At 52.6% G+C, this 24817-nt stretch overlaps 1 protein-coding gene across 1 annotated transcript in view; it reads right to left on the bottom strand.

The window, feature by feature from the left end:
• Positions 1-23584, bottom strand: part of MN1 (MN1 proto-oncogene, transcriptional regulator) — a 47485-nt gene extending 23901 nt beyond the window's left edge. Inside the window, exon 1 of the mRNA XM_066260256.1 lies at positions 18651-23584. Coding sequence (XP_066116353.1) covers positions 18651-22395 — 3745 coding nt within the window. The 5' untranslated portion in view covers positions 22396-23584. The remainder of the gene's footprint in view (positions 1-18650) is intronic.
• Positions 23585-24817: the final 1233 nt, after the last annotated feature.

Here is a 24817-nt window from a genome sequence, read left to right as displayed (position 1 = left end):
AGCTGGCATGCTGGAATATAAATCGGAAGCATGCATGCCCCCCCCCAACACACCCCAGGCGGACGCCACATACCAGACAAAACGACTGCAGGCCTGGTCATGGGGGTTAAGAATGGTTTTCGGTTGTGGCGGGAATGTGGAGGGGCCCAAAGAAACTGGCCCGGGCAATTGTTCCAGGAATGAAAAGGAGAGGGAAAAAAAAAAAAAAAAAAGAGGAGGGGGAGATGGGTGGGGAGAGAGAGACAGAGCAAACACCTGGGAAACCACCACCAGAGAGATTTTTCTGTCCCCCAGGGACTGGCAGGCCAAGAGTGGATGCATCAGGCCCTTAAAACTCCAGGGGATGAGGACACACCCCCATCTAGGCAGAGATAGGATCTTGCTCCCCAGATATCCTCTTCACCACCCCACCTTTGTTTGATTGAACTGGAAATTAGTGCTGGAGGTGAAGAATCAGAAGGGATTTCCTTCTCAAACAAAATCGAGAAATCTCCAGCCAACAGGCTTGCACACCGTCGTGTGCATTTGGAGGGAAAATATATAGAAGTAAGAAGGAAAGTCCTACAGGGTCTGTGTTTTCTGTCCCAAGAGAGTGACCCAGGCACGTACTAGTTACCGGGGCTTCCTACCAGCCAGGCACAGTTTTTCAGGGCTATACCTGGTGTGTCTGTTAGGTGCCCATGGACCCATGGAGAACACGTCACCATCTCTAGACAAGAGTAGAGCGATTAATGTTCTTTTACATGTTGTTAGCACTGTTGCCATGATTTTTAGAAAAGTTTCCGAACACTAGCAAGGGACTGATTCTCCAAACCCTACTGAAAATTCTAAGGGGCTCCAGAAAATGCACAATTTTGAAAATCTCAAATCCATTTTTTCACAGATTTATGTTCTAAAATATCTAGCCGTCCAGGGAATTTTGGCCAACCGCAGTGGCCGCCATCTCTACCTTTCGCTGGACCCAAGCTCAGCCTCCAAAACTCTAAAGACAAATTTCTCGATGCCCAGTAGGGATGAGGGATCCTGTAAGGGCCCCGACTCCCCCAGTTTCTGCAGCGCACCATTCCTGTCCCTCAGAGCTTCCCATCCCTCGTGCCCAGGAGGTAGAAAGCAGCTGTACTATGCCAGTGTTTAGTGACCTCTGGGATGTGCCAGACACGGGGCTAAGTTCTTTTTATTTTCTCCCATAATCCTCATCATGATCCTGATTAACCCAAAAAACAGATGAGGAAACTGAGGCCCAGGGAGGTGAAGGGACCAGCCCAGGGGGTGGCAGAGCTGTTACAGCTGTGACCCCGATTTCCTGCATGGTCTTCCTCCCTGAGGTCCGGAATGTTCTCGCCAGCTCCATTGGCCAGCAGTTGAATGACTAATAAAGGAAATTCTGGCATCCTCTAAGAGCCCACCCTGACGTCTGTAACATGCTTTGGGTGGGACAGTGGCTGTGTCCAAGGTCACTAAGTCCTGGGCAAGCACAACCAATGGAAGGGAGGGGTTGGTGGGGACCAGCGTTGGGAATGGAGAAAGGAGAAAAGCAGGTCTGGAAGGAGGAATTGCAATGCCCAGGGCTACCTCCCTTCCTTGAAACACCCCACACCTGCCCCTCCAGAGGAAACACTCATCACCCTTCCTGGGGCTCCAGGGTGACGGGGTGGCCATGCTGCATGCTGTCCCTGGCAGGGCATTCACCCCTCAGCCCTGGGCATTGCATTTCCTCCTTCCAGGCAGGTGTGCACCCCTACAGCTGACAAAGCTTTTTTTGTTCATTCAGTCAGTGGGCACCTACTGGCTGCTGAGCCAGTGCCAGGTGCCGGGGATAGCTGCCACTTTGTCTTCATTTTGGTGCCCACTCATACGTCAGAGCCACCTGGTCAACAGGCCTGCTCCTGACCCTCTCTCCTTACACTAGCCAATTCCCTATGGGACATCAATGCACTCGTCCTTTTTATCTACGTGTTGATGGTGTAATGCCTTCCCCCAAAGGCATGGCGTCTGTTGTGTTCAGAGCTCTGGTTCTGGCATGGTGCGGGGCACAGCAAAAGAAAGGAACAGATTCTTCCTGCTCACAGGGATCCTAGGAGAGACCTGAATGGACCCATTAGGCAGATCAGCACATCAAGGCTCAGCGAGGATGAAGAGCTTTGCCCCAGTCACATCAAGTCACCTCCCACACCCTGAGGTCCAGAGCTCTGGCTGCTGTCCCCTCACCTGTGAGAAACATATGGTAAAGATATGAATAGTCAATGGCATGGCTGGCGATTGCCAGGAGGGGTGAGACTGCACGTCGGTTTTTATTTCGAGCATCTGTTGGTGGGAAATCAGCCTCCCTTCTGGTCCTTAGTGGTCCTGATCCCGGGCTCCCAAGTCAGACAGGCGCAGGTATGAATCTATACTCTGCCTCCTGGCTGGGAGACCTTGAACAAATAAATCACTTGGCCTCTCTGAGCCTTAGTTTTCTCATCTATAAAACGGAGCTTGGCGTGATTGGTCCTTAGTGACCACAGGCTGTTATGATTCCTTTGCAACTCAGAGAGGGAGGAAAGCAGAAGGAAAAACAAAAGCTTCCAGAAGGTGGATGCCAGTCTGGGTCACCCAGAGATCAGTGCCCTGGCTCCTCCTCAGGCTGGCCTCAGCAGGGCCCGCACCTTCCTGTCCGGCGACCTCTGTCAGGCCTGGAGAACAATGACTGGGGAAAGAAGGAAGCAGAGCCTCCCTGGGCCGGGACATAAATCGTGGCCTGCCCGGATCAGGGAGAGGACGGACATCCCCTAAGCCCTCCACCTGTGGCAGGCTGAACTCCTCCTTGGGGCCTGGGAGGGGGAGGACAGCCCCTGCCCTAACCTGCGGCCCAGATGCCACCAAATTACTGGAAGAGAGTTTCTGCCTCCTCAGAAGGGGCCAGACATGAAGAAAGAGAAGGAAACAGACATTTGCTCAGACACTTTGGGCTTAGATGCAACCAGCATTAATTGCACATCTACTATGTGCTATCAGATCCCATCCCTCCTGGACGGTCTCTACCCCCACACCCACCCCTCCCTGTTCCTGGAACATGCCAGCTCAGTCCTGCCTCTGGTCTCCTGTACATGCTGTTCCCTTGCCTGCAAACTGCCCTGGCCCTGGCCGTAGGAACCTATTGTTAAATATCCAGGAATTCTGCAAGCAGGCTGACAGCTGATATTATATTGGGTGCTTGATATTGGCTATGGGGGGAGTATTTACACCAGGGGAATCAGCAAACCCTTCCAGCATAACATCTTTGCCCCTCCCCCCAGACAGCCAGTTGTTCAGCAGTTATCAGCACATCACCAGCCATCTCCTTCTCATCCTTCTGGTCTCAGCTTACTGCCACCATCACCCAGAGACCTCCCTGGTGTCCCAGTCTAGAAACTTATGCACATCCCCTTCTAATTCTCCATTCCCAGCCCAGCTCACTCTGTGATATTAATCTTGTTTATTGTCTGTCTGGACACCTGTCCCCTGCCCTAATATGTAAACTCCGTGAGGGGGAAGGGGCTCTTTCTCTCTGGTTCCCCACTGCATCCCAACACCTAGAACAGTGTTGTCACAAGGGAAGTACTTTGTATGCATTTGTTGAATGAATAAATATGCCAAGTGCTTTAAATTCAGACTTTACTACCATGTTTTCAGGATTACTTTGAACCTAACTTCAATCCCTCGTTGTAGTTCAAGGTTTCTCAGCTTTGGCACTTTTGACACTTTGGGCTAAATGATTCTTTGTTGGCGAGGAGGGGGCTGAGATGGTCCTGTGCGGGGCAAGATGTCTAGCAACATCCCTGTCCTCTACCTTTTAGACGCCACGAGTACCCTCCCTTCTTTGAAACTGTGACAACCAAAAACATCTCCAGACACTGCCAAGTGTCACCTTGGGCAGGGGTGGGGGATCACATCACCCCAGAGTAAGAACCAGAGCCAGAGTCCTCAGAAAAGCGTGTCGCTCTCTCCAGTTTGCAGCAAGGACACTGAGGCTGCTGGAAGTGCTGTGACTTGGACAAGGGCCCCAGGGGAGAGCAGAGACTGACTCCCCTCCAGCTGACTCCAAAGCCTTTGCTGTCACCAAACTATCCTCCTGCTCACCCCCTCCAGGGCACAGGGCTTATTAAACCCCATGATCGCCCTCTGAGAAGGCACAGGGATTATGCCTGTGTTACAGGTGAGGACACCCAAGCTCAGAGAGAGAACCACCTGCCCAAGGTCACACAGCACACAAGTAGCAGAGCTGGGATTTGAACCCAAGCCTGCCTGACTCCTAGACCCTCCCCCACTCACCTGGGGTGGGTATGGTCACTCATTCTCAAGTTCGCTCTCTCTCGTGTTCTCATTCTCTCTGTTCAGCCCAAGCCAGCCAGGTTCCCAAGGCCCTACCTGAGGCCCCAGACGCAGGGGTTTAATATTCTATTGCCTGCTCCCAAATTGCTTATGGTTGGCACAGGCTCCTGGCAAAGTGCTCAGAGGCTGGGGACCAGCTCATCTCATGAATTCCTTCAACAAGAAGGCGGACCATTACTCACGCATATCAGGGAACTGTTCCTCCAGTGCACAGGGAAAACTGTCAAGAGGAAGATAAATACCTAAATACCGCAGCACTACCATCCCCCGCCAGCCACCCGTGCCTGACCATGGCTGGCTGCACCAAGTTGGACCCACACACCAAGGTCCGCATAGGGTCTGACTGCCTCAAACAAGGAGAGGATCCAACAGTGAGCCCTGAGATTGTTGCTGCAGGAGCAGGAGTTCCAGCCCAGCCCTGCCCTATGACATGATAACATTTACTGAGCAAGTCCCCAGTGCCAGGCCCTGAGCTAACCACCTGATGCACAGCCTGGCATGGTTCCCCTACAGCCTGAATCACTCGATACCTAAGGACAAGCCACGAAGCCTCTCCGAGATTTGTTTCTTCATCCCCAAGATGGGACAAACAATAGCCGCAATGCCCTCATGGACTTTGAAGAGTCACATGACACCCCATATGACACACCTGGCATACAATGGATGGTCAATAAAACCTGGTGTGGACACGGTGCTTCCTCAGTGTCTGGCAGCCTTCTGAGAATCTACTCACATACACATTAACTCACTGAGTTCCGCCGGCCCCATGAGGTAGGAACTATTATTGTCCTCTTTCACTGGTGAGAAAATGGACGCACAGAGAGGTTAAGCTATCTGCCCAAGGTCACACAGCTAGGAAGTGAGGTAGCTGGGGTTTGAACACAGATAGTCTGGCTCAAAAGCCTATACTGTTAACCACATCATTTTGACCATCTTATTTAGTCTTCTTTAGCAAAGATCATCCTATTTAGTCCTCACAATATTTCTATGAGGTAAGAATCTTTTTTTAAAGTTACCAATGAGGAAACAAAGCTGGGAGCACAGAAGTAGCTCAGTCTCACAGCCCAGAATAGTTAAAGCACCAGGCCTGAGACCAAGACCACCTGTCTCGCAGGATCCAGTATGACTGCGGTTTCTCCAAGGTCAAGAATTATCTGCTATACAATGTCCACCTCCTTAAGAGGAAGGGGATCAGGTGCTGCTGTCATTAGGAACGTATGTCATGGTGCTTTCTACAAAAGGTTTGGAAACTTCTGGTTTAAGAAGATCCTGGCCCCGGTCTGCACAGGCTTAGCCAAGCAAAATCAGATCTTGGCTCCCAGGTGAGGGGGTCAAGAGGCATTAAGGGAAGGCTAAGGCTGAGCATCTGCTACAGTCCGATCCTTCTTCTGCAGCCGTACTGTGTGGCCTTGGCAGAGTTGCTTGCCCTCTCTGGGCCTTGGAATCCCTCGGCTGGAAAATGTTGTGGGGAAGGAACAAAAATGCAAGAAGTTCTTTTCTATTCTAAAATATTAACTAAACATTCACCTTTGTGCTATTTCGGTAGTGAATACGATAAGCATGTGTTTGGGGATGGTTATCTCCTGCAACACGGCAGCTTCGACGGGCGTCATGTCTGGACATCTAAGTTGCCAACACAGGTCTACCCATTATCTCCACACACGCACACACACACCCAGGCAGGAAAACTGGGTCAGCAGACACTGGCCTGTGGCAGCCAGCACAATAAACTCTCAGAGACTTTCCACAACGAGGCCACCGTAAGCTTCTGCTGGAATGCATGAAGTCAGTCTTCTAAGAAGTTCTGAATTTCTACTCTTGCCAAAATGACCACCTAGGCCCTGATGGAGAGCCATCCCTCAGAGGGTGCCTGGGGGCTAAAAAGCATCTTCTTTCACAGCGGTCATGTAATGGGAAGCAGACACTGGGCAGGGGTCTTCTGAAGCTGTGAAGATGCCAGGGAGAGAGGGAAGCACCGAGGATGGTGGGAAATTCCCTGCGACAAGGCAAGTGAGCCTCCTGCTCAGAGCAGGTGAGGGCATGAGGGGGCACCAAGCACAGAGCTTGAATTTCAACACCCGTTTCTCTATTTGTAGAAACCCCCCAAATCCACCCCAGGAAAAAATAAAGAAAAAAACCCCAAAATGTGGGCAAACCCAGCCCCTCTCCCTGTCCTCAACCTCAACGGGGACAGTGCCTTGACAGAGACACCATCCCCATCCAAAATCCTGGGCGCAGCACGGGGAGGAAATGGATGCCAGTTCTTGCAGGCTTCAAAACAGATCAATTTTACTCTAAAGTTTCAAATGAAACATGCTCCTGTTTGGGGAAAGAATTTCATTAGGAGGAAAATATAATATAAAAATACCCATTTAGAAAGAATGTGCTATTAATTCTTAGCACTCTATGCAGAAGAGAAAATTGCATTTTTATCTAAATGGTTTTTCTGCATAAGCCATTTACAATATTCTTTGCCTCTCTATAATCGGCCCTGCTACCATTAGTACTGGGGCGACCAGGCTAAGGACTGAAATCGCCCTCCAACACATTTAATACATAACCCCAGAAAATCGATTCCAACAGAGACCTCAGCAAACAGGCCCAACTTGCCTTTTTTTAAAGAAGAAATAAATATTGCTGAGGGAGGGGGGGGGGAGTGATCTGCTGATGGGACAGGAAGGGACAAGATGGTTTAAGTTAAAAGCAAATGCTTAGGATCCCTTTCGCCAGCTGTGAAATTGCAGCCGGTTTGGGGGTGTACAACCGCAACCATTTGACTGCCTACATGTGTATAGATAGATGTGTTTGCTGGTAACACACACACACACACACACACACACTCCGGGTTTCCATCAAACAAGCAAACAAAAAAGGATAAAATTCAGGATATGAAAACAAACTATTTTTAAGCACTAAAGCAAACACACCAAGATAGTAATACTGCTATTTTCCCATTAAACTAAGTTTCTCTCGATTTGAAAAGCGAGAGTAATCTAAACAATACTTCCAAACAAACTGCCGGGAGTTTGGGGTGTTGCGGCCTCGCCATTCTTAACAACGGAAAATTCCCCTCCGCAGGCAGGGATGGGCTCGGCCACGTCGCCTCGTCCTGCCCCATCCCACCAAACGTATCCTCCCCCAAGGCAGTGCTCGCCTGCACGCCCAGTTGTCTCAAACTTCAAAATGCAACACTTTTTTTTTCTTTTTCCCAAAAAGTTAAAAATAAAAAATAAAAAGTCTTCCAGCTCTTGCTCTTTTGGCTTCCCAAAATAACTACTTAATACCAAACGTTGGAGACTAAATTACTTCATTTAGCAACTGCAGAGGCTCTGATGGGCACCGAGCATGGGGGCGACTGGGATTTCGCTGCCGTGAGCCAGAACGCCTCGGGCCACTCTCTTCTGGCACTGCTTGGTCCCTAAATTCTCCCTTGCACACCAGGAGTCTAGAAATGTCATAATTATAGCAAATTCGGGTAACAGGTGTGCCCCTCGGCCCCTCCCACCCCTGACACCACCTTCTTCCAGAAAAGCTTCTGGAAGATTTAGTGGTCTAGCCTGGGGTGTTGTAATTACAGGAAACAACTCTGGTTTTAAGGGTTAAATGAGGACCCTCTCCAAATCTAAGGCCAGACACCAATGTCCATTAGACTTTCACAGGCCCACATAAAAAGAGAGAGAGAGAGAGAGAGAGAGAGAGAAATTGTATCTTCATCTCTCCCGATGCCCGTTTCCTCAGCACCTCAAGCTCATTGCAGGCTGGCAAGGTGCCAAAAATCCTCAGCATGGCCCCCGCCTCTGCAAAGGAAAGGCCTCGGAGGAAAGTGTGTGCGAGGAATTAAGCAAATGGGGCAGTGGGGGGTGCTCAGGAAACCATTTGCTCTACAACTGTTATGGCCAAAACCCGTGTTTTAAAAATAATAACAACAAAAGTGGGATTTTTAGTTCATCATCTGGAAGCAGAGAGACAGGAAGGCTGTGGGAAGCCCAGGCACGGAGAGGGGAGCACCCAGAGACCCCAGCTGCAGTGCCCCCACACCAACAGAATGACACACACTCCCCTTTAGAGGCTGAGTGTTCGGAAAGACCAAAGCTGTGGGCTGTTCTGCTTTGTTTTCCGTTATCCCAGCTTTTGAGCAGTATGCATACTTTTCTTCCTTCTTTGGAAGTCAAACCATGCGTTTCTCTAAAAGTTACACACACACACACACACACACGCACGCACACACACACACACACACGCATGCATGCACACGCATAGCACCACTATTTGTCAAGCAGCAGCATGGAAGGTGCTCCGACGTGGTTTAAGATTCCCAACTCTTCTCCATGTCGGCGCTCAGCTCCCAGTCTATTAAGAATTAATGCTCAGAAACTTTCCGGGCACCAAGACACCAGAAGGGAGCCTATGTTCTCTGGCTGTCTCCAAGTCTCTGGGAGGGTAGGTTTGCTGGACCATTGGGCTTGTTCTCCTTCCTCCCCGACAAGTGATGGCTGAAGGGGCCACCCGCCCTGTCCTCTTGGGGAAGTGATGGGAACCAAGACTAGGGACCTTTATTCTCTGACGGGCGAATGGCTCCATTAGTGTGCACACTCACCCTTATACAAACACACACACACACTTCCAATTCCAGCAAAAGGCTTCACACACACCAAGCACAAAATAAATGCTTATTAACTAAACTGAACCAAAATAGTGAAATGTACAAGTAAATTAATTATGCCTCTCCTGGAGGCCAACAGGATTACAAATTCGGCAAAAATTGACCACAATGAGATCAATAAGTTTCTACTTAAAAAGGAATGGAGCCAAAACTTGGTATGAGCTTCTTCTTGGAGGGGAGAAAAAGAAAAAAGAAAACATTTACTTTTCCATTTCTTATTAAGACTTCTCCGGCCTGTGTGTGAATATTTATGTGTATGCGGGTGAGTGGGTGTGCGCGTGCGTGCGTGATTGCACATGAGCCGAAACCAGCAAAAGGCATCCAGAGCCTTCTGCCTAGACAATTTAGAAATAGTCACGGCATAAAGATCGTGAAATTGCTCCTGCTTAAAAAAAAAAAAGCCAAATTTTGGTCCGCAGCCTTTCTCCCCTCACATACTAAGCAATCACCAAAAGTTACATTGCATGGGGATGAAAATGGTCAATTTGTTTTGAGCCAATTAAGCCTCACTACACAAGCATTAAAGGGCTGCTGCTGATGGCTGGGCCCTGGGTGCCCTGAAGGGGAGAGAAGAGAAGAGGCTAATTTCTCCAGCTCCTTTCTACACTTGGCTTATCTCGAGTCAGGGGAATCTTCCTCTGGCTGAATTCGTCACTTACTTTCATTCTCTTTCAGCCTACTATTCATAAAAATGAAACTATAGGTATATATTGTGTGGAAGGGCATTGCCTGCATTTCCAGGCTGCCAGACCTGCCTTCCAGGTCTGTGAAAGGCACGATTATCCCTGAAGAGGCTCGGGGCTGGGAGGGAAACTTGGGGGTCACTTAATGGGGTCACCAGGGGAAAGGTCACTCCTTTTTCTCACCCCCATCATCCCTCTTTTATGGAAAAATCTGGGCGCATCTGCAAAACTTGGTGTGTCTGCAGGACACCTCGTGGGGCTGGCTCTTCTGCAGGATGAGTTAGCCACAGGCACATTACCAGGGCTCAACCCACCCAGGGCCCATCTGGGCCTTCATCCCCCCTGCCCCACTCTTCTGCCTCAGCCACTAACTAAACAGAAACGGGCCCTGATTGCTAACAGACCCACGATGCGGTCAGCAGTTCCAGACTGGGTCTTGCACATCTATTTCCCCAAAAACATCTGTGGTCATGTGGAAGCCCCAGGCCCAGCAGAGAGAGCTCAGCCAAGAACTTCCTGTCCTTTAGGATGGCCGGCTTTGGCCCCTAAGCATCTCACTCACCCCTAGCCTCACCCAGGAGGTGCTATATAAATGACTTCCACATTTATAAATTATTTTTCACTCCTGGACCCCAAGTGTCAGTAAATAGTATGTGACTCATACAGACAGACATCTCCCTCCTCTAGTATCACCCTCCCAAAAAAATAAACTGCACCCCAATCTCCATCCAGTCTTCCTAACTGGGGGTGTTTCTGGTTCATAGGAAAGGAATTCTGAGTGTTCACATCAGGACTTGGGCCCTACTATTTCCAAGGACTTTTTAAACAGCCATGCAGACAGGGGAGAACCTGCTTACTTACTTCTGAGCAAGATCTCAACCCACCAACCTTCGCTTTCCCTGGAAGGCTGAGCCTTGGGGATTTCAAGGCCGGCTATGTTTTCTGCAGACTCTCCCACCCCCTCTCCGATCATAAGATAGCCCCTGAGAAGTATTTTATTCCTGGTGGTCGTTGCCAATCACTCAACAATGCTCGTGTTCCAAGATTCAAGGGCGTCTGAAAACACTGCTTCACGGTAACTGAAAAGGGTCATATCTTTTTGACATCTCACCCTGCCCTGGATGACTAGATGAACAGGGAGTGTGTGTGTGTTTATATGTCCATGTGTGTGCAAGTGTGTGTGTGTGTGTGTGTGTGTGTAGGGGTTCAGTCATTAACTGTCACTCGTTAACTGTTCACTCACTAACATTCCAGGAGCTCCCAAATATGGCCGGGAACACCACCCTGGGGCCTTCCACTTGGGGCAGACAACTTCCCCAGACACATCACGCAAAGCCAGCTGCGTCAGAAGGGGCCTGAGACTGTGTCGCTCCAGATAAATTTTTGACCCTAGCCTTAAGATCAAATGAAATCTTTGTACTCCAACACTCTTAAATTAATATCAGCCATGAGAAGAAAAAACTGATTTTAAACTTACAAAATTGAACGCATCTCTGGGCCACTTAGTTCTCACGAGACAGGCTGTTGGAACAGGGAGCGGGTGGAAAAGGCCACAAAACGTCCCAGCACCAAAGTTAGTCTGCATTTCCTCCCGAAGCCATCTATTTCAGAACAGCTGGGGAGAGTCTTAGAGAGGTGCAGGGTTAAAGCAAGACCTGACCCCTCCACACCCAGCATCTTCAAAGCAACTCGACTTTCCAAAGACCATTCATGGTAATGACCCCCAAATACGCCTTTGACGCAGAGTCTCCCTGCTTCTGTCAACCATTGCCCAACAGGACTCATTTCACCCAAACCAAACACTAGTACATGTAAATCAGACTGCAACCCGGAAAATCTGAGACCGCTTGAAGGGTCGAAATCCCAGAGTCAAACACATGAGGAGGAGTTCAAGACCTTCCACAGAGGGATCAAAGGTGGGAAGGAAAACAGAGGCTTTAAGTCATACAGCCTATCCTACCAGCTCTAGGGGGCGTGGGGCAAGCTGATGTCGCTGGACTCCTTGGCTTTAAAGATCAGAACATAAAAACCTGCTTTCCCCCCCAACAATGTGAGTTTGTGTTGGGATGTTTATTTGGAGTTCTCCCCCTCTTTTTGACAAGTCTATGCCATGGGTGATGTTCCTTCTGAGGTGTTCAGAAAGAGCCAATTTGTTACCGTGCATGCATTCAGACCTCCAAACTGTTCAATTCAATTTCCTTTATGTTTAAAGGGCATTTGGGTCCCCTCGATGATGTATAAAATCATGAAAAGGACACGCACACGATCATTATAAACTTCTCTCTCACACCCAACTTCTCAAGAAAGCAGTGATTATGAATGAAAACCCACCGGCTTTCTCAGCCAAGAGGGAGAATGAGAGTTTTGTGGCTATGCCGGACCCCCACTCAGTAGGTACCAGCAATGCCAATCTGAGGACTTGCATTGGCCAAAATGTGGAGCTATCACAAACAGAGTAGAAACAGCCCCTTGGATTTCAAGTTGTGAATAAACCTGTGGCATTTTCTCTACCACCCCCCACCCCATGTCCTTTCTGGGCGAACACCAGGTTGGGAGCAGACCCGCCACTCGCGTCCCAAACCTCAGAGGCCCCTGATTAACATGCAGTCCAGCAAACAAAGCGAGCTGGTGACGATTACACCCCGTGAGACATATGTCTTCTCAAACATCCCTCCTTGCTCCAGTAAATTAAACTCAACCCTGCTTTTCAATCCCAGCCTCAAAATAAGTATGACATGTGAGCCCCCTGAGGTGCACTGCCCACAGGTATCTCCTCACTCACACCCTAAAGTCACTCATTGCCAAGGGTGAGGCTGCGTGTTGGATGCGTGCTGTCGCCTTGTTGGAGGATGGCGGAAAATGATCAGGGCCACTTCAAATCAGCAAAACAGCAAAATGTGCCCCCTCATTGGGACCGAAAGAATACAATAAAGGAGAGGAATTTCCCTCAGTGAGAGGCAGTGCCCGCTTCCCACAGCTGAGACGGGGAGTGGGGGGCTAAAGGGAGTGGGAGTTGATTCAGAGATTTCCTCTCCTGGCCAGAGTGGTACGAGCGGAACACGGCCAGGGAGACACTTCTGTCCACTCTCACGCACGAAACCCAGCGAGGGGCGACACACGTCTGCTACCAAAACACTGCAGATCAGAGTCACCCGTTGCCCCGGAGGGCCGGGAGGTCCAGATTTCATCATTAGGCTCTTCCAGTGCCTCCCCCTGTGTTTAGGACATGTGCTGGTTCCGTCCTTTACAGGATCAGAACCTGCCAGCAGAGGCCATTGAGATGGAAGGTTTCACTTTTTCTCCCACTCGCCTTCAGAAAGCAGATGAAGGGTAAAGTGGAAGAGTAGCCGATGATTTGATGGAAACACGCTTTGGCCGTGCATATGTATATGTGTGTATGCCAGGGTGGGGCCACGGCAGGGGCCCCTTCACACGCACAACTGCACAGGCCCCACTCTCCTCTGTGGACGGCAGGCAGACACAGACTCCACACCCACCGCGGCCCTGACTCTTTCAGGCCAGCCCCCAGACCACTTCCTTTGGCTCCAGTGTGTGTGCGAGAAGACGAGGAAACTTGACGATTTCCCCCCAAATGTCTCTCTTCTCAATCACGCACTCATGTATACATCAACATCTCAGCCACTAGCAATCAAAACCCACACTCAAATCTGTCCACCCAAGACGCGCCTAAAAATAGACATCGTCCTAAAACAAACACATCGCTGGGCAAGTCAAAATCCTGACTTGAATCAAAATGATGAAGCCAGGCTCTTCCAGCTCCTCCAGACTAAAGATTTGGGTGATCTAAACTGGGCGGCAGGGAAGGGGGTGCGGGGGGTACAGCTAGGAAAGGCTATAAGGTGCAACAACTGGTTACAGTCGGGGAGAGGACCCCAATAAACCCAGATCCCCTCTAGCATAAGAGGGTTTGATGGTTTTTATGTCTCAATGTGCCTGGGAGGCTTACTTGTTCTCACATACTCCCAAAACATTTGATCCTGTTACATTTGATCCTGTTATAAAGCTATAGTCTTTTAATCTCTAAAATGAACTAAACAGAGGTAAATACAGTATTCCTTATTAGGAGTATTTACCTCCTAAACGCTTTGGGCAAAGGAGATCATTCCTAAGGCCAAGAACATGACTGGCCAGTGTTATTGTCACTCAAGTGGAGAGAAAGGTGATTTTGCTAAATCTTCCAGCATGCAGTGGGTTGATGAGATCCTATGAAATTACAGGATTATATACTCAAGTTTGTCCTTCCACAGTGGGAAGAATTTTTCTCCTCTAATTTCACCTGGTCCTCCCAGAATATTTATTAAAGATGTAGATTTAATATCAGCACAGAGTATCAAGTAACTTCCTGGCGAGGGCAACCCTATTTTCAGGACCTATTAAGATTCTTTGTGGAAATTTAAATACCTCTGTCAGGCAAAAAAAAAAAAAAAAATCATATCAAGAACCATTGAATTTCATTGCTAGAAAGAGAAATTAGATTAACTAACCCTCGTTCCTTTCCTAGAAACCTCAATAAAACAGAAGTACATTTCAACAGTCCCTTACTTCTGGTCTGAAGGGGCCTCCCAAGAAATCTAAATGAATTTATATGAAAGAAAGCTATCCTTGAGGAAAACCCTTCAATCTACAAAAATTGCATATATTTATATAGAGGAGAATATATAAGTATATATTACATATTAGGAGGCAGAGGCTATTTAAAATCAAAACAGCCAGAAAAATCCAGTGGCAGAAACCATAACAAGTTCAACAACGATAAGCTTCAGCCCCTTAAAATATTCTTATCCTTTATTAATATTTAGTAGAAATGTATAATTGCAGATGTGTGCTAGGTTGGGATTTTATGTTGGGAGGCGGGCAAAGAAGACAGGTTTATTACAGCCATGAAATATTAAACAAGCACCAAGAACAGTAGTAGTATGTCCCAGACTAGCCAGGGAGCAGGCAGGCCCTAACGTCAGCTGCACAAAGGGGGCTCCTGTTTACGTTACCCCTATTAGCACCTGCGAAGTTTTGGGTTACATCTTCCGGAGGCTGCAAAAATCACATGAAGGCTTGCAATCCTGGCTGGATGATTTCACAGGAAAATGGGAATGCAAGGCTCCTTGCCTTCCCCAAACAAGTTTGAGTGAGCCTTAAAATTCTTTCCAATGTGTGGGTAGTGGGGGGAAATGATTTAGAAAAACACCACTAGGACCACCCCACTCCTTCTCCCAGCCTGCCCCATGTCTAAGAAAATTCAGTGTTTAAATCTTGCCTGTCTAGTGCATCTCAGCACTGCTTACTGTGTTTCGACTGGAACACTGAAGGAAGCATGAAATTCCAAAAATTTCTCCCGCATCACCGTAAAAATGTCACACTTCCAAAAAGGGCAGGATCGCATGCAGAGCAAACACAGAGACCTCTCCCACTTCAATGTATGTGAAAGAGCATTCTTAGACTGCTACGGGTTTTAAGATACAGAGCAACTGACAGGAATGGAAGTTTGGCAAAGAATAAACTTGTAACAGAATACGGTTAATTCAAGTTTTGAAAATTATGGGGAAGGGGCAGGAGAGGGGAAAAACCCTATTTTGTTCTAGAATCTATCTTTCACCTACAATCTCTCATTATTGTTCCTCCTCTATCTATTTTGAAATTCCTCCATAGCCACACAACTATTACAAAAATAGGTGGACAATTTGGCAAACTAATTTCAAATTCATGTAATCCTCACTGATTTCACAGATGTCAGAAGAGGCCCAAACCGAGGCTAGATTTTTTTTTCCCTTTGCACAACCTCACCCTCCTCCACCCCAACTTTGTGCAAACAGAACCTCATGATTAAATGTAAAGTTTCATTATATAAAAGTTGTTTGGTGGGTTGATTAAGAAGTCAGAGGAAACATAATTTGGAGAGGCTCATTTTCCTGGTTAAAAAAAAAAAATCATCATCACATGTCATGCTGGCCTAGACTTTTCCAGAACTACAACTTGCCAGTCCAGTTTCCTCCCCTCCGAAGGACGTCTAAACCCTTAAGACAATCTGGGCACGTCCCAGTGGCTACACGGCTTGTGCAGTTCTGAAGACTTATTCGTTCTCTCCAATCCAAGCACGGATCATTTTGTTAAATACCGACTAGTATTTTGTCATCGAAGCGAAGAATTTCAGAAACGGTGTTAATATTTAATCACATTAGTACTGGCATGTTTTACGGCGTGACAAAATAAAATATCATTACAAAAATGGGCTTTGCCTAAAGGGGGGAGTGAAAGAAAGTGCTTGCGGGGGCTGGGAACTACAGAAGGTATTATTCAAAGCCGCTGGACACCACTGCTTCGTGGCTGTGGGGCCGTATAGGCATGTGTTTAAGGACAAGCAGAACATTTTAGTTTTAATGGTTTTTTGTGGGTTTTTTTACTGTTTCGAAGTGGCACACTTCATTCTGATTTTCAGCCAGGGGACTAGGGGGCCTGTTGAAGGCTCTGTGTACCTATTTATACAACATGTGCAGATGGAACTGTAGGGTGTTATCATAATGAAAAGTTTAATCATCCTTATTTACTACCAGTAAGGGAGCAGCAATTGGATGCAAATACCTTAACTAGCAGCCCCAAGGCTGCAGAAGCTGCCAGTGACCTCAATTCAGGGCTTTATCTAGGAAACTGTCCTTCCCACATCACAGAGTGGAAAACAAAGGAGGTCAAGTGGGTGTCCCTGCAATACCTCTAAGGCGAGAGCCCTGCAGCCAGTCCCTGCAGGAAGTCCCTGTCCTCTTGGGTGCAAGGGAGGGCTCTGTTGGGCATACTGGGTAATCAACCCTAAAGTGAGTAGCATCTGTTTCCAAAAAAACATTGTCCCTCATCTGACTGTGATAATGAAACAAGCAAAATAAAACATTTCTTTAACGATGTTTTCTTTCATTCACAGCCTGCATCTTTTCATTTATTCTTTTCTGTAAGGGAAGATTAGTTGGACGGACTGGAAAGGGAATGCTGGGATACCTTTAAAAAAAACACCAATTCCTCTCCACTCACAGGCAAGGTGCTACTGGTTTTTCTTTATTAATTCACTGAAACGGGTTTTCTTTTTTAATTTTTCTCACCCTGCTTTAGCCAATATGTTCTTCATTATTGGGGGGAGGGGGAGGGGCAGGAGGGGAGGAGGAGGGGCAGCCAGGCCAAGCCAGGTAGAAGTGACAGGGGCCAGGATTTGTGCTAACCAGCTATCGATCCAGGGGGATCGAGATGTTGTGTACAAGAAAATAAAAGAGAAGGGGGGCTGAGCAAGCAGGATGCCGTGTCCAACTCCACTTTTAAGAGGAGGAGGGGAGGAAGGGGGAGAAGAAGCAGAGGGTCCCAAACTAACCAATTTATGGCCTTGCCTGGGAGAAGCTTGGAGAATGCTGATGCTGGCCCCAGCGTCTGCTGTGCATGCTAAACACCCGGCTTCAAATGAGAGAGCGGCATCCCGGGCTGGGCAGTAGGCGAACAAAGAGAAAAGCAGCAAGGCCGCATTCATGAATTAGAAAACCCAAGCGGGAAAGCTACCCAGGACAGGCGCCCTGGAAGCCCCGAGTTCTGAGCCACCCAACTCCTGCTGCACTTCCCCTCCCCCTCCTGCCTATCCCACTCTCCTAAAACCTACCCAACACCTTAGACCCAGGGTCAAGAGATGGCACGATGTGGGGAGGACTAGGAAAACGAAGGCAGAGGAAAAAGAACTCTAAGACAGGGCAAGAATCAAGGGATGGTTGTTTTTTTCTTAAAAAAAGACTCTGTTTAAATCGCCAGCCACTGACTTCATGAGAATATTCAGCCTGCTGAAATCAAGGGGATTCAACTAGGGTTTAAAAGAAAAAGGTAGGAATGGAGGGGAGGGGAGGGGGATGCTGTTACCTAATTTTAAGAAGCTGTTTATCTGTGGGAGGAGTAGGAGAAACATCCCCATTATAATAAAATTGGTATATACAGTGGCCTAGTCTTTAGGTTAAAAAAAAACCAAAACTGCTGTTATTTTAAGTGCAATGGTGGTTCATTGACTAACCCCTACTCCACCTACCTTAAAAGGCTCCAGGCCTGTTGGAGAGGGAGTGCTTAGAATGCAAAGGAGAGCTAGGACTGGACATCTGTCACCAAAGCCAGGGAGATATTGACAAACGCGGGTCCTTTGTGTCTTAAGAATATATATCCGTATCCCCATACACAAATGATGCTGTGGTTGAGTGGCCTGACCTCTGCCAAGCAATCCCCACCCCAGCCCCACCAACTGTCCAGGAGATGCACCTGGAAAAGGCAGCCTGCCTCCTACAACCCCTGCAGGTATCCAGTTTGTCAATGGAACCCTAATAGTTAAGAAGAGACAAAACAGCTACTCATTAGGAACAAATGTCAAATTAGGTGTTGTCTCAGAGAGATGCTGCGACCTCAGAGCTGGGAACTTTTTTTCCCTAAAGACTCTGGCACACTGAAGGTAGCTGCGGCTCCAGGCTGGCTGGCTAGGAAAAAGTGGGGAGGCATTAACGCACCTCCCCAGGTGTCCTGGGGGAAGGGGGCACACACCCTTAAAAAGTGGAACCAGCCTAAGGGAGGGTGATGCTGAGTGAAAGGAAAGGTGCCTAGACCTCTGAGCACCCAGGAACAGAGCTGAAACTTGAGGGGGCAGGGGCCTCTACAACAGTCCCCAAAGGCCCGCCATCTAAGTTCTTACCACCCCGTGGAATTAGTATCTACCCGGCAGCACCTGAAGGGAAAGAAGGGGCAGGTACACAGAGCCCTTGGTGTAACTAAAAGAAAGGGTATTCAGTTCTGAGCTGGGCATTAAGAAGGCCCAGTGCTCTCCTAATCTCAAAGGACCATCCCCTTTCATGGAGACTTCAAGGCGGAGGCTAAATCCTGCCATGGGGGTAGGGTGGATCTCTAGGAGGTGAGAAGGGGACCGGAAGGAGCGCATATACCTTCTTTGCTGTTGGGGTTCTGGAGTTTGGCCTTCTCCCAGGGCGCCAGCGTCTTGTCGTCGTCTGCACCATCCACTAAGGCCTTGTCAGCTGGCATGTACCAGGTGGCGCTGTGCTCTGCCATCAGGGAGTCCAGGTCGATGGTGCTCATGGCGCTCTTGACAGCCTCGGAGCAGCAGCTGCCCAGCTCGCTGTCTCCATTCTGCGCGCCAGAGGTACCCACAGCACACTCACCCTTCTTGCCCCCCTTGAGCCCCAGGGGCTGGTCCTCAGAGATGCTGAACTGCTGCCTCTGCAGCTGGATCTGTGCCTGGAGGATCTCCAGGGGGTGGATCTCGTCGGGTGGTGGTGCACCGCTGCTGCTTGTAGGGGTCCGGACCTGCTCCAGGCCAGGCGTGCCCGGATGGCCAGTGCCCCCACCGCCAACGTAGCTGTCAGGGGTCGAGGTAGAGGTAGACATGATGCCCAGGCCGAGCGGGGGCGGGGGCGCCTTCGGTCCGTGTTCCCCTGCGCCCACCCCCCGGGGAGGGAGTTTGGGCGAGCCTGTCACCATGGGGCTCCTACTTGCTTTGGCCAGGGCCGGGGGATTATCAGAGCTGGATGACACCTCGTCCTCATTGGCGTAGCTGGTGCTCACCTCATCTGAGGCGAACTCGCTAACGTGTGGGGAACTACCGTCTGACTTGGCCCCGCCGTCCAGGGACGCCATGAGGTCCGGCTGGTCCCCCAGGAGCAACTCGGCCCCTTTCCCCCACGATGGCGAAGTGAGCGCTTTCTCGTGAGGCGTCGGTGCCCCGCGCGCCTCGCCTGTCGAGTTTCCCCCGACGGCTGCGCCTGGTGCCTGCTGCTGCCCTGGGCTCACCCCGGGCGCACCCCCGCTGTCCGGCGCTGCCGAGTACTTGTCGAAGAAGGTCCCGGGGCTCACGTGACCACTGTCCCTTTTTCTGCGACCCCTTCCCCGGCCACCGCCCCCAGGGACCGGCTTGCCGTCGTTCCCCGATGTTGACTCCAGGGTGTAGTTGGGGGAGAGGCTGGTGCCGTCCCCCTGGGCGGGAGGGTTGGGCGGCCCCGATGTTTTGGAGCCACTGCTACTGGCCCCCGACGGGCCTCCGGGACCTGGGGCCCCAGGAGCAGTCCCTCCGGGGAAGTAATCCGAGCCCGGGTTGCCGGCACCGGCCGCGCCATCGGTCTCGTTCTGGCTCAGTTTCCTCTTGCCCTCGGGCGGGTTCTTCTTGTTGAAGGTCACGTTGAGGTTGGGGGCCCCGAGACTGGCGATCATGTTCTGGCAGGCGGTGGAGAGCGCAGCCAGGCAGCTCTGGCCAAACAGGTTGTCCTTGGAGCTGGGCTTGTTGAAGGAGCCCAGCGAGAGCGCGCCCAGTTTACTGGCCGAGGTGCGCTGGCTGGGCTGGAAATCAGGCTGCTGCGGGTATGCGCCCCCGCCGCCGCCGCTGCCAGTGTTGCCGCCGCCCCCGCCCGCGCTCGGGGGCGAGTTCACGCCTGGGCCGCTGTGCGGCGTGGCCTGCCGGTTCGCGGTGCCGAACGGGAAGCCAGGCTGGCCCCCGAGCGCGGACGCCGTGAAATCCGGCGGCGGGGGCCGGCGCTCGGAGGGAGCGCTAGGCAACCCCACTCCAGCCCCCGGTGACTGCAATTGGCCCAGGCCGGCCAGGCTGCCCCCGAACTGCAGGCCAGGGGAAGGCAGAGCGGGCACGTGGCCCTCTCCGGGCATCCTCAGCGGCTCCTGCAGAGGGCCCCGGAACAGCACCCCCGAGCCACCCGGTGGAGGGGGCGGTGCCAACCCGGGGTCGTGCGGGCCGCAGTCAGCGGGCAACCCCGAGCCGCCCATCCTGCGGGGCAGCAGGTCACCGGGTGGTGGGTGTGGACCTGGGAACCACGCGCTCTCCTGCGCCAAGTGCTGCGCTTGCTGCTCGAAGGTGCCCAGGCGCCCTGCGCCCGCGCCGCCGCTTTCGCGCTCAAAGTTCGGCTGGGCCAAGCCGCCTACCGGGCCGCCGTGCACCAGACCACCCTGGCCCACGTCCCCGGGGTGGCCTAACTGGGCCAGGTTAGGTTGGCGCAGCCGCTGCTGATGATTCCGCGATGCCATCTGCTTAATTATGAGGGCCGCGTTTTGGCGCTGCTGCTGCTGCTGTTGCTGCTGCTGCTGCTGCTGCTGCTGTTGCTGCAGGGACTGGTGGTCCGGGGCCGGGTGCTGCAGGGGGGGACCTGAGGGGAAGCTATCGGGGACCGGCGGGGTGAATTCGCCGGGTAGGCCCGAATAGGCGGAGGGCGAGAGGTGGTTGTCCAGAGCGCCGTTGTGCATACTGCCGTTCCACGAAGCGCAGCGGTCTACTCCCGCGCTGCCCGGGAAGTCAAAGCGCGGCCTCTTAGCCACATTCATGTAGGGGGGTGCGTCGAAATGCTGCAGCCGCTGGTTGGGCGCCTGCTGCGGCGGGGGGTGCTGCATGTTGAACACAGGCTCAGAATAAGGGTGCATGCTCCGGTTCTCCAGTCTGTGGATGGGGTACTCGAACTGCGCGTGTTGGCTGGACAACATGGGCCCCCCGTCTTGCAGGCTGCCGCTGGGCGTGCCCGCCTCGCCCTGCTGGGGCCGCGGGAGCGCAGGCGGGCACGAATTTTGTCGAACCAGAAGCCCGGGCGGCGGAGGCTGCTGCTGCTGCGGCTGCTGCGGCTGCTGAGTCTGCTGCGGGGGCTGCTGCTGAGGGGGCGGCGGGGCCTGCTGGGGAGGCTGCATTAACGGATGCCTTGAGCCCACTCCAGGCTCCAAGCCCACGGGCATCTTGCGGGCCCCGCCGAACCTCTCGAAGAACACGCCGTGCTGCTGTTGTTGTTGCTGCTGCTGCTGCTGTTGCTGCTGCTGTGCGTGCAGTTTGGACAAGCCCACCATGCCTGCAGCTCTGGGCATGGCCGAGGCGCCCGGGAAAGAGCCCCCAGGAACCTGGCGACCCGCCGCATAATGAGGCAGCTGTCCCTCAGAATCAGAGGGCGAAAACATGTCGAAATGTCCCGAGGGCGCCTCGCCCGGGTAATTGTATTCCAGCGAGTCGACGGCTCCTTGGTTCGCCACCCTCCGGTTCTCCAGACTGTGGGAATCGGAGCCGCTAGAGGCTGGCAGGCCGTGGAAGGAGGCGGCTCGGTTAGGGCTCTGGTCCAGTGGCAAGCATGGGGCAGGCACGGCGTGGCCCGAGGCGCCCGAACTGTGGAAATCCGGGAGGTTACCGGGTCGCTGCGGGCCGAAGCTTTCAGGCCCCTGGCTCTCCGCCATGTGATCATAACCCTCGGCGAAGGGCGGCTGGCTGCCCAGGCCGCCGCCGGCGCCGCCGTAGCCGAGCAGGCGACCTCCATGCAGGCACGAGGCCCCTGGGTCCGGGCCACCAAAGTTGCCCCCGAAGTGAGGGTGATGCTGGTGGGGATGGTGGCCTCCCGGGTGGCCATGGTGCGTTTGCTGGCCTCCAAAGAATCCGTGCACCGGCTGCGCCTGCAGCCCCCCCGCATGCAACTCCGAGTGGCCGCGCGCGTGGAAGCCGTAAGGCTCCATGTTCATGCCCAAGATCGGGGGCTCGCCCAGCGCGCTCATAGCAGGGTCCACGGGACCAGGGGGTCCTCCCGCGTGGAAAGTCGGGGCCTTAAAGTGGGTGTTCATGCTTAGTCCGGCCTCGTTAAAGTTCCTCTCGCCCTGGCCAGCGTTCCTGCTGTTGATCTGGGGCTCGAATTGATCCAGCCCAAACATACTTGGCAGGGGGTAGGGGAATCAATAGGGCATGACAGCCTGCTCTCCGCGGCGCGCCACTGGCCAGCTACTCGTTCCGGCCCTGGGTTGGGCGCTCCGGGACGCTCAGCACCGCGGGGGCGCCGCGCGCACCACCACCTCTCCTGGCCTGTGGAGGCTGGGGGCTATCAGCTCCTCTCCCGAAGGTTTGGTTCTGCCTCACACGGGCCTCTCACATCTTGCGGCGCCGCGGGACCTCCAGGAGCCGTGTTGGAGGGCCCATGCCCTGGGCGGTTAGCACAGCCGCGGGTGGGTTTGCGGGGAGGAAACTGAGCTGCAGGCAAGTGGAGACAAAAAGTTAAGTAGGGGGAAGGAGGCGGGAAGGAGGCAGGGAAAGCAGAGCGATCACCTTCTTAAGTCCGACCCGATCGGGTGGGGAGCCCCAGGACGCCTTCCGAAGCCTCCCGGAGTCCGTACCAGAGCTGCTAAGGGGCGGAGCAGGGAGACCCTTCAAAGCGGTGGCTGGCGCCTAGGCACGGACAGAGCGGTCCCTCCCCCCCCCCTCCCCCCGGAGTCCCCGCGCTCGGCAGCCCGAGCCTCCGCCAAGCACGATCCTCTTGCACAGTCCCGGTCGGCCTCGGGCAAGCGGCTACTGTTTCTTCAGCAGGTCGGACAACTGGAGGCTCCGCTCGGCATCACCGGCGCTGGCCCCGGGCTGAGGGCGCAGCGGAGCTGGAGAGGCGGCGGGCACCCGGGGTTGGGGCCGAGGGTTGGGGGAAGACACGATTCCCCTGCTCCGCGGCCGGTGCGCTGCACCCCGGCGCGCCGCACCCCCGCGCGCTGCTTCGCGGCCAGGTCCGCCGCTTGCTGCTTCGGTCCACTGCTGTTCCGTCTCTGAGTTCTCTGGGGTCTCCGCGCCCGGTTCCAGGCGCAGCCCGGCAGCGAAACGAGGGTTTGGGTAGCTCCAAGGCTCAGGTTCCCTGCCTCCGCGCCGAGATGCTTCGCGAGTCCCCCTTGGACCCGGAGAGGGGGGCGTACGCGGGTTGGGGGACTACGCTGGGCAAGCAGGCTAAGGCGTTCTGGCTGAGCCGGGAATGGGGGGGCGGGGGCAGCTCTGGGGGGTCCTCGCACCCCTCTCCTGGTTAGCGCGAGGGGGGGGGGCTCTGCGTAGGGCGTTCCGAGGGTCTCAGCTCCCCTCTCTGTGTCTGCCTCTCGCCCAGCGCCGGGAGAAGCAGCAACAAGTTTTGCATTTCAGCAATCAATTTCAGCCATTACATTTGCACCAATCAGCGCAGCCGGAGCTCTGGGGCCGAGGCGGGGCTCGCTCTTAAGGTGGTCCTGGGTGCTGGTTGCTGAGGCCCCCGCTAAGAACCCGCACTTCGTGAACTCTGGGGTTCCCTACGCGGATCTGCCTGGGGATCCCGCACCAGTGCGCTGGGGGCGCGATCCTGGGTGGAGAGGGCGCAGGCTTAGAATGGCGGGAGCTTGGCTTTGTTCACCCCCCTTCCCACTTATACAGTTACCAACTCCCCCACCCCCAACTGAAGCGAGACCTGCGGGGTGGGCAGGGGGCGGGGAGGTGGGAGGTAAACGGTGCGGGACGCTCAGACAATGGGGTCGCCAGGCAAATCTCCTGGACTCGCCACGTAAAGTCGTTAAGAGTCGACTGTGCTTCAGCCTGGGGCGAACCCTTGACTCTCCATCGCTGTCAGCTTACTAGTGGCACCCATGTTAACTGGCCCTCCGATTTTCCTAGAAGTGAAAGACAGGGAACCCCGAAGTTACGGTTCTCCTCGAGAGACCCCGGGCTCTTGCTCGCTCCTCTCTCCCTAGGGCTCGCACAATCGTTCCTTAATCCCACTGCCCGGGGTTCCCAGTTCTCAGTCGCTGGCTTCCGCCGGGAGGAGCCATGACCCTTCGGTTACTTTATGGGAGGCACATCGGCTAAGTCCAGCGCAGAGCGGCAAAGCAGCTAGGAGCCCAGAGAAGACCCGAGCGCAGAAGACGCCCGTGCGGGCTGGAGCACCCTACTCCTGGCACCTGGGCTATGGCCCCCAGGCCCTTGGTGGACTGGCGGCTGGCCTCCTTAAGAGATCAATTAAACTGAAGAGGCCAAGGAACGGCGGAATAGGGTTGTGATACTAAAATCAATAGGAGTAATTTAATATCTGTCCTGCTCTTTATGAAATATTTATCCCAATAATCTTAGTTAAAATGTTTAGATCTTCCTGATCCCTACTGAGGCTGAAATCTATCCTGCAATTAGAAGTTGGAAGTTAGAGGTGATGGAGGGTAGAGGAGGTGTTCGTCTGCGTGCCTGCGTGTGTGCATTTTCCTCTGCAAACTGTGTGTAGAGAAGGAAGGGGGAGAGGGCCTTTAATTTTCCTTGCCATAAAATAGCACGAGGCGATTTTGTGAGCCGACCAGCATTCTTAGGAGAAGA

This window comes from Saccopteryx bilineata, chromosome 2 (assembly GCF_036850765.1).
Source record: "Saccopteryx bilineata isolate mSacBil1 chromosome 2, mSacBil1_pri_phased_curated, whole genome shotgun sequence".
NCBI lineage: Eukaryota > Metazoa > Chordata > Mammalia > Chiroptera > Emballonuridae > Saccopteryx > Saccopteryx bilineata.
This window is presented reverse-complemented; position numbering and strand designations above follow the sequence as displayed.